Consider the following 8,941-nt stretch of genomic DNA (forward strand, 5'->3'; position numbering starts at 1 on the left):
CAGCTAATGAAGACTAGTGGTGACTAAGTAAAGGCAGCCTGCAGCGGGGCGGGCAGCTCGGACAGCTGCGACAGCGCAGCCGGAGAGAGGCGGGCCCGGGAGAGGGAGGCGGCGTGCAGCGCCGCGAGCGCCTCGCCCCCGCCCGCACCGCCACCGGCCGCCGCGGGGCCCTTAGCGAACACGCCCGCGGCGGGCGTTGCGGCCGACGACGGCGCGGCGGGCGCGGCGGCGGCGAGCGCGCGCGAGAGTGTCGTCTCTGCGGCGGCGACGTCGTCGAGCGGCACGCGTATCGCGCGCCCGTCGGATCCGACCGCAACGAGCGCCTCACCGCGGCCGGGGTCGTACACCACGGCGGCGCCTGCAGCAAAGGGACGGACACGCTGAGAGGCAACCGTCCGGAGACACGGCCGCCGTCGCCCACGGAGGAGGCGCCGACGACGCCGCCGCCGCTGCGGCCGCCGGCGGGCGTCCAGCCCCCTCCCGCGGTGCGGCGAGGGAGGAGCCGCGCCGTCGGCAGCGAGGCGGGCGGGGCGGGCGGCGGCGGGGCGGGCGGCTCGCTAGGCGGCAGCGCGAGGAAGTCTGCCCACGCCTCCACCCACTCGAGCGAGGCGGCCTACGGCACGCAAGTCTTCATATTATTATTATTATTCTTGTATATTCTCCCACCACTCGAGCGAGGCGGCCTACGGCACGCAAGTCTTGCACGAGTGCGAGGCGGTGGAGGGGTGGCGCGGCTCTCGGACTCGCGGACTCGCGACGAGCCTCGACGCCGGCGTCGGTCTGCACGTACAAGCGGCCCGAGCGGAGCGGGTCCGAGAGAAGCCGCATCCAAGCCAGCGGCGGTGCGGGGCCACGCCTCTCGCCAGCCTCCGGCGCTCTCAGGCCGGCGGCGCGCGGCGAGACGAGGGAGGGAGGGGGGAGGAGCGGCGGCGGAGGAGCGGACGGGAGGACGCGGCTCAGCAGGAGGAGAGAGGGGGGCGGAGGAGGCGCGTCTGCGGCGGGGTGCGCTGCGCCGGACTCCTCTCTGTCCGCCTCTTCGAGGAGGGGGGCGGAGGCCTCCCAGAGGGGGCAGAGGGGGGAGGTGACCTGTAGGGCCGGGGAGGGGCGGGGTCGGGGAGGGGGGGGGTCGGGGAGGGGGGGGCAGGAGGGGGGGCAGGAGGGGGGGGACAGAGGGCGGAGGGTGCTGGTGGATGTGGTGGTGTGCAGGAGGTGGGGGACAGAGGGGGGGAGAGGCATCACCAGGCAGAGCAGCACTTCGCCGCGGTCGGTGCCGAGGCAGACCAAGTTGGAGCCGCTCCTGAGCGGGAGGGCGCAGACGGAAAGCACGCGCGACTCGACGCCGCCCCCGCCGCCGCCTCCACTCGCGCCGCCGCACTGACCAAACCCGCCGCCCACCCCGCCGCCCCCGAACCCGCCGCCGGCAGAGGGCGGGCGCGGGTGGGGCGCGGCGGCGGCGAGCGGCGCGGCGGCGCCGTCCGCGCCAAGAGGCGCGAACGGCCCTTGCACCGCCCCGCTCGCGAGGGAGGCCGGCTCGAAGGAGCCTAGCCCCGGCCCCGCCATCCCCGGCCCTTGCGGCCCGCACGCCGCCGCCTGCGCCCTCACCCACCGGCGGGCGGCCTCTGTCGGGGCGGTCTTGAGCAGCTCGGGGGCGAGGGAGCGGAGGTGGTGGCAGCCGGCGCGGGAGGGGGGGAGGACGGGGCAGGCGGCGAAGAGGGCGCCTGCACACGCCGCAGGGGGGGAGGGGGAGGGTCAAGACCGCTTCCGCGGCTCTCTCTCTTCGGAGCACGAGATACGGGGGGAGATATGGGGAGATGTGGGGGAGATATGGGGGAGATATGGGGAGATATGGGGAGATATGGGCGGCGCCGTCGGAGCAGGCGAACCAGACAGCGAGCGATGCCCAGCCCGCGGCGGAGGGGGAGGCGAAGGAGAAGGCGACGACGGCCTCGTCGGGGCGAGCCGGCACCTCGAGCGCCTCGTCGGGCGCGTGGAGGCTGCTCCGCGCGTCGAAGAGCAGCAACCGCGAGTCCGAGGTGAGCACGCACAAGTGGCTGCAAGAGAGCGGGTGCCACGCCGCCTGAAGCACCCGCACGCCGCCGCTTCCGCCGCCGCCGCTGCCGCCGCGCGGCACGAAGGGCGACGCCGCCGCGTGCGTCACTCGCCCAGCGTCGGCCGAGGGCTGCCGCAGCGCCGCCGCCGGGATCGGGATCATCCACGCAACCTCCTCCTCCTCCTCCGCCTCCGCCGCGCTGCTCGCCGCCGCCGGCTCGGGCGGCGGCTGCAGCCTCCCGTCCAGGTAGAGGGAGAGCGTGCGCGCGTGGCCCGGCGCCATGCTAGCCTCGGACGCGAGCGCCTACGTCCGTCATTCTCCAGTGCTTTGAACAAGTAGAGGCGCGGAGCTCTCGCCTCGGAGGCGAGCGCACCCGCCGCTCCTCCGGGCTCAGCGCGTGCAGCGCGGTCAGCGACTCGTACCCGAGAGACTTGAGCGGCGCCGCAAACCGTCCGAGCCCGAGCCGGCCGAGCAGGTCACACACCTCGTCCGAGGAGGCGGCGGCGGCGCGGCGGCCGGGCGTGCCGTCGGCGGGAAGCGCCAGCACGCCGACGCCGGCCGCGCCCACCACGGCCATCAGCCGCCCCTCGCCGGGTGTCGTCGGCGCGAGCAGCTCGAGCGGGTCTCGCATCAGGGGCGGCGGGAGCGAGGGCGCGGCGACGGAGCCGCCCGAGGCGTCTGCGACGAGCTGCGCCTGCGTGCGCGAGGGGTGCCTCCAGAAGGCGCCCGGGTTCGCGGCGAGCTGGGGAGGGACGACGGCCGGCGCGAGCGTCCGCACGCAGCGGAGCGTCGCCTCGTGCTGCGACCAGACACGGAGCCGCCCGTCGAGGCCGAGGACGTGCAGGTCGCAGGTGGCGCGGTCAGCGACGAGGATCGAGCGGCGGGACGAGCCGGAGCGGAGCGGAGAGGAGGAGGAGGGCGGCGCGTCGACGAGCGGCAGCTGGCTCTCCAACACCGTCACTGTCATGAGTCGAACGCGCCCAGTAGCCAGGCCGTCGCGGTAGCCTTCACAGCGGCCGCACCAGGCGGAAAAAAAAAAGGGATTGTCAATGGCTCCGGTTCTGTTGCCTCCTCGCTACGGGACCAATCCCTTTTTTGGCGGCTCCCGTAGTGTACCTGTGTTAGTGAGTGAGTGAGAGAGAGAGAGAGAGAGAGAGAGAGAGAGAGAGAGAGAGAGAGAGAGAGAGAGAGAGAGAGAGAGAGAGAGAGAGAGAGAGAGAGAGAGAGAGAGAGCAAGCGCGCGCCCGTCCCGCGTGCCCTGCCTGTGTGAGTGAGTATTCTTGATACGAAACCAGGACGACACACACCAGTCGACTCGTATCGGTTGCCTCCATGAACGGCGGAGCTATTCTCGCGCCCACACCACACCTGGCTCCAACGTGAGTTGTTTGGTATTGCTAAAAATCTCTCTCCCAACGTGGACACGCCCGTGTGTGTGTGTGTGTGTTGTTGTGTGTGTGTGTGTGATACGCCCATAGCTGGGGACACTACTAGGTCACGCATGGCATCGGAAGTTTTATCTCTGGGCCCCGAAAGGCATCTCTAGCAGCGTCGTTACGCATGCGCCCTCCTGGGCGCATACGCCTCACATCTCGCCAGAGCACACACACAAAACAAACACTCACACACACACACACCGCGTGCCCTGTGTCGAGAGAGAATCGAGATTTGTGTTTTGTGAGAATCGCGCAAAAGAGAAGAAAAGAGCGAAAAGAGAGAAGAAAAGAAATAAAAGGGCGCGCGACTTTCTTTTTCGTGCCTTCTCCGAGTGATCACGGCGTCACGACTTCTCGCGAAGAGACTGCCGCTGTCGTGTTGGCTCGCCTTTTCTACGAGTTCTCCACATGTTCTGGCGGATCGTCTTCCTCTGTCTCGCCCTCTCCGTCGCCGCTGTCCTCGTCTCGAGGCTCATCGCCGCCCACCTGCCGGCACGGCACCGTCATCCCCACATCGTCTTCCCGGTTCGCGTAGAGCCTAGGTCGTACTTCGCCAACGAGCGGACGATGCTTTTGTGGTTCGAGATGGCCACAATCCTGACGGTGCTCGGCGCCGCGCTGCAGGCCTCTCGCAACTCGTTCGCCATCCAGTCGGCGGGCCTCGCCCTTAGCATCCCAGCCGCCGCCATCGTCGTGCACGCCTTGCGAATGTACGTGCTGCGCTTCAAGTCGCTCGAGCGCAAGTCGCCGCGCCACTTTGAGGATGGGAGCGGAGCCCTCTGGATCGTGGCGCTGCTCACCGGGCTGGTCGTCTCTAACGTGGCCGTCGGTGTCCTCACATGGCAGAGGCAGGGGCCGGGCGAGGCGTTGCGGCGCTTTGTCGGCTGGCCAATCAACGCCACGGGCGTACTCGCAGGGCACTAGCGCCACGAGCAGCCCAGACGGCCTCGGCTGGCGAGGCGGGGGCGACAGGTGGCTGAGCAAGCGTAAAAAATCAGATAAGAGGGGTGGAGGCGTGACCGTGAGTGTCACGCGTCTCAGTTGTGGCATGTGGGGGGTTGTGGCTTGTGTGCTTGTGGTCGTAACTTTTTTATGTAGGTGACCAGTCGCCAGACGACGCACAGGGCAGACGACGGGGAGGCGGAAGACGCGCAGGGCGAAGACGAGGGAGGGAGCAGGACTTTGCGGAGATCAGCAGGAGGATGTAATGTTACGGGAGCTCACGGCGACTCCCGACTCTCTATTAGAAGTTGTACGGGGTGTGGACGTGTGGACCCCCCGTGAGTTGACCAGGGGTTGTGCGCCGGGCCCTCCTGCTCGGCTCCAGCGAGTAGACAAGTGTTACCATCAACAGAGGAGAAGGATCTGACCTCAGGGCCGATGTGACCAAGCGCTGGTAGCGTGGTTTTACCTCACACCCATGGTCTCACAGTGTGCCGGCAGTCGCCGAGCAGTGTCGCTCACACAAGCCGCAGCACAAGTGACTGAGGGCCAGTGAGGGCGAGCCCATCGCTGTGACAGCTGTGGCAGCCGCACAGTAGGCTGTGCCAACTGTGCAGAGCGTGTGAGCAGCAGAGGAGCTGCTCTCCAGGCTTCAGGCGCAAAGAGATGCATGCCACCGAAGGCAACTCTAACACTCACACGTCATTTGGGGCCTGGAGCCCTGTTTGGTATTGCTAAAAATCTCTCTCCCGAAGGCGCTGTCGAGGTTCGCCGAGCGCGGCGCAGGTTGGAGGACACCGTCACCGACGAGCGCGTTGGAGTATTCACTCCGGACAGTGGCACGCGCCGCTCAGCGGCGCGTGCCACTGTCTTAGCGGCGAGGCGCGGGACCGTCTGTGGCGAAGTGGGTCGCGTCCTCCGATTTCCGTCAACTCACGGTCCACACACCCTTTGTACGTCTAAGTCCGTCTCACCTCTCTCACGTCTCACGAAAGGTGATAGCAGATAGGTGTGAGACCAACACAAGGTGGACGTGTCAGAGCTGTCAAGTGGCTCGTGTGGAGGACGTCCGGTGTCCGGACGTGGCCCTCGTCCCTCGCGGGGACGGCGACGTGCGCCGACCGGGACCGCCGTGTGGCCCGTGTGCAGCGGTGACCGGTGTGGTGCGTGAAAAGTGAATTGTCAAATGTCACAAACCATATTCCGGATATTGAGAGGCAATCAATGCGTTCAGGCCCTTCAGCTTCATCTCGTACATTCGAGAAAAGGAACGGCCGCGGGAACGGGCGGCACGCCGTCGCACCACCACAAGTCCAAACGCACGGGGCACGCCCGGCTGACGGGCTCAAGGAAAATCCACATCTCATCCTCACAGCTCACAGTGCACACACACATATCACTTCTCTCGCAGGTTCTCTCGCAGCACGTGCCGGCAGCCACGAGACGTTCTGCACACACGAGGGCCCAGCGGTGATCGAATGCACGCCATAACCCATAAGCCCAGAGCCGTCGACGGCATACTGCGCTCCCTCTACTTGGCGCCGCGCATTGATTCGACTTGCTTCTTCGATGGCCGCGGCCTCTGGGGGGGCTCGAGCCGTTTGTAGGCGATGCCGCCGCTCTCCGGGTCGACGTCGGATGGCTTGGCGCTAAGCGCAATGAGCGGGTCCATGTCCTCCGCGGTCACCGCCCGGGCATTGGTCGAATAGGCTGCAAAGTCGACGCCGCCGCGGCCCGTCGCGCCGGTGACGGCCACGGCCCCGACGACGCCGAGGCCGAGGGCGTCGATGAGGCAGCCTGCGGCGGCACCGCGAGGGCGAGGTGAGAAGAGCTCTGGGCGGGGCAGAGAGCGGGGGGGTGGGGGGGGGGGGTGCGGCGGCGAGGAGTTGCCGAGTCCGGGGATGGTGTGGACGAGCTCGTTTGCGCATTGGGCGAAGGAGCAGAAGGAGATCGTGGCCGCCGTCGAGAAGAAGAAGATGAGCGAGATGCGGACCGGGATGGCCCACGGCTGCCCGTCGTCGGAGAAGGTATTGAGGCCGGGGACGTAGTCCTGCAGGTCGTAGTTGCCGTGCGTCTTGAACCAGTAGTTGTCGACGATCTCGTCAAAGTAGAAGATGGCTAGCGTGACCGCAAAGATGACCTGCTCTCGCACGGGGCGTGTGGTGAGCGCGCGTTGGCCTCGCGGGGTGGCGAGGCGGAGGGGAGGGCAGGCAGAGGGGAGGCGGAGGGGAGGGGCGCGCCTGGCCGACGAAGAAGGCGACGAGCTTGAGGCCGGGGAGCATCGTCGTGAGGACGTACACTGAGTCGAGGAGGATCTTGAGGAGCAGGAAGAAGGCGATGATCAGCGAGGCGACGAGGGTCAGGTCGTTGGCCTGGAGTCCGGGGGGGGCGCGTCTGTTGCAGAGGCGGGGAGGGGGTGCGCCCATGCTCTGCCCCTCCGCCGCGCCTTGACGAGGGAGAGGAGCGTGAAGAACTCGGCCATGCCGAAGAGGATGAAGGCCATGAGCGCGCAGAAGCCCGCGGCCGCGCTCGACCCCATGTTGATGCACCAGAGCACCGGGATCGGAGGCACGCACTCGCACCCGCCGCCCGTGATGGCGAAGGCGGCCGCGGCGGTCGCGACCGAGGCCGCCACGCCGAGGAGGGTGTCGAAGCCGGCCTTGGCGGCCTTCTCGCCCTCGAAGGGCTGGTCGCAGCTGAGGCTCGCGTAGCAGCCGCCGTCCTTGAGGTCGGTGGCGATGCGGTTGTTGAGCTCGATGACGAGCGTCGGCACCACGACGGAGGTGGTGAAGATGCCGATCGCCTGCAGACGCCGTCTCGGCGTGACCTCGTGCTCCTGGGGTAGGCGAGGGGGGGCGACGAGGGGGGCGGGGAGCGCCATGTTGGACCAGGAGAGCAGCCGCGCGTTGAGCCAAGCGGGGACCATCGCGCCGACGAAGCACGACGCGGCGGTGCACATTAGCTCCCAGCGCGCGGCGAAGGTGTGGATGGCGTGGAGGAAGAAGATGATCACGCACTGCGCATAGACGAACATGAGTAGCAGCTTGAGGATGGCGATCGGCCTGTGGGCAGAACGAGGGGCGGGGTGGGAGGGGGGGGGGGGGGGGCACTAGAGTGCGCAGAGGGGAATCACTCTGGACGTGCAGTGAGGCCCTCGAGGGCATGCTCGAGGAATGAGGCTGGTGGGCTAGGGTCGGGCGTGGGCGTGTGGCGTGGGCGCGCCAGAGGACGTCGGCGATGTTGAGGACGAGCAGTCCCGCGAAGAAGGCGCACCTGGCGCGGAGGGGGCGACGCTTGCGGTGGCGAGAGCTGCTCACGGTCGGGCGGGGAGGGGGCGCACTGTGTGAGGATGAGCAAGGCGAGCTTGATGATCTGCGGCGGGATGACGAGCGCGATCATGCAGAGGAAGATGTAGGCGCAGAGGAAGAAGAAGATGACGTTGATGTACTTTTGCGAGATGAGGACGTCGTCGAGCGTCATGTGGCAGACGCGCAGGAAGATGGAGGACGAGGAGAGCGCGGCGAAGAACATCCACATCTCCACGCCGAGGTACATCGCGCCTGCCCTCTCACACGCGAGGGGCGTGAGCAGACCGCCTCTCGCCGGGCGCCACTCCTCCTATGGCGCGCGCCGGGCAGCTGCGGGAGGCGCGTGATCATGACGAGGCCCGAGACGAGGGCGAGCACAGAGCCAATCAGCACGTGCACCCCCTCGGTGATGGCGATGGTGGCGATCTGCTGAGCCGCAGGCCCGACGGCGCCCGCAATCACGATCGCGCCCGCCGCCACCGCCCCCGTGCCGACGTCGCCCGCGACGCGGCCAGCCTGGGGGGGCAAGCAAGGGGCCAAGAGAGGTGGAGAGGGGGCACGGAGGCTGTGTTCCCGGGCCGTGCTCCCTCCCCACACCTCCCCACACCCGCTGGCCGAGGCCGCCTACCGGAGGCCCACTACACGCGCGCCTCGCCGACGTCCTCGACACCCGCCTCGCCAAAGCCGAATGCCGCCTTCGCCTGCTCGAGCGGGTCGGCGCCGTCCGCGACGGAGCCGAGCTTGGAGCCGCCCTCGACGCTGCCCTCGGCGGGTGCGCCGCCGTAGGAGAGCTCGGAGGGGGCGAGCGGCGCGTCGCGACTCGTCATCGCCGGCTGGGCGGCGCCGTACGAATAGGAGGAGTAGGAGGAGTAGGAGGAGTAGGAGCCGATTGGCTGGCCGTTGAGGCGCGTGCGGTTCCTCTTGCCCCGCAGAGCGAAGCCGGAGCACTCGTCCCAGTTGCGGCAGTACATGGGCACCTATGGGGCGGGCGGGCGGGCCGGGGGGGGGGGGGGGGGTTAGGTTCCCCTCTCCTCGCGAACCCCGAGGGCCGCGGCTGCCCGTGTGCCCGGGCTCTCCATGATCATCCCGTCAGGGTGGGGCGCCCGGGTGGTTGTGTTCATCATGCTGCCCCCTGCCAAAAGCGGTGGGGGGTTGGGGGGGTGTCGGGGGGTAGGGGCGTCTTAAAGGGGGGGGGGGTTTAAAAG

At 68.3% G+C, this 8,941-nt stretch overlaps 4 protein-coding genes across 4 annotated transcripts in view; 1 reads left to right on the forward strand and 3 right to left on the reverse strand.

The window, feature by feature from the left end:
* The window catches only part of EMIHUDRAFT_456583 (hypothetical protein), a gene marked incomplete at its 5' end in the record, with an annotated part of 4,752 nt that extends 1,735 nt beyond the window's left edge, over window positions 1-3,017 (reverse strand). The window contains 6 exons of the mRNA XM_005782765.1: window positions 1,240-1,297; window positions 1,496-1,597; window positions 1,884-1,975; window positions 2,132-2,353; window positions 2,424-2,480; window positions 2,619-3,017. Coding sequence (XP_005782822.1) covers window positions 1,240-1,297; window positions 1,496-1,597; window positions 1,884-1,975; window positions 2,132-2,353; window positions 2,424-2,480; window positions 2,619-3,017 — 930 coding nt within the window. The remainder of the gene's footprint in view (window positions 1-1,239; window positions 1,298-1,495; window positions 1,598-1,883; window positions 1,976-2,131; window positions 2,354-2,423; window positions 2,481-2,618) is intronic.
* Window positions 3,018-3,894: 877 nt separating this feature from the next.
* EMIHUDRAFT_113303 (hypothetical protein) lies at window positions 3,895-4,410 on the forward strand (the record flags this gene model as incomplete). The annotated part of the gene is made up of 1 exon (XM_005782766.1): window positions 3,895-4,410. The coding sequence occupies one exon, from the start codon at window positions 3,895-3,897 to the stop codon at window positions 4,408-4,410; it is 516 nt and encodes a 171-aa protein (XP_005782823.1).
* Window positions 4,411-5,959: 1,549 nt separating this feature from the next.
* EMIHUDRAFT_442526 (hypothetical protein) lies at window positions 5,960-6,947 on the reverse strand (the record flags this gene model as incomplete). Its single annotated transcript, XM_005782767.1, has 4 exons — window positions 6,875-6,947; window positions 6,669-6,800; window positions 6,341-6,568; window positions 5,960-6,259 (listed from the first exon to the last, which is right to left on the reverse strand). Exons 1-4 carry the CDS (start codon window positions 6,929-6,931, stop codon window positions 5,960-5,962), a joined length of 717 nt encoding a protein of 238 aa, XP_005782824.1. The 5' UTR covers window positions 6,932-6,947.
* A 1,805-nt stretch (window positions 6,948-8,752) lies between these two features.
* EMIHUDRAFT_232912 (hypothetical protein) overlaps window positions 8,753-8,941 on the reverse strand; it is a gene marked incomplete at both ends in the record, with an annotated part of 1,716 nt that continues 1,527 nt past the window's right edge. Inside the window, one exon of the mRNA XM_005782768.1 lies at window positions 8,753-8,868. Coding sequence (XP_005782825.1) covers window positions 8,753-8,868 — 116 coding nt within the window. The remainder of the gene's footprint in view (window positions 8,869-8,941) is intronic.

The sequence above is a fragment of the Emiliania huxleyi genome (assembly GCF_000372725.1).
Source record: "Emiliania huxleyi CCMP1516 chromosome Unknown EMIHUscaffold_186, whole genome shotgun sequence".
NCBI classification, from domain to species: Eukaryota; Haptophyta; order Isochrysidales; family Noelaerhabdaceae; genus Emiliania; species Emiliania huxleyi.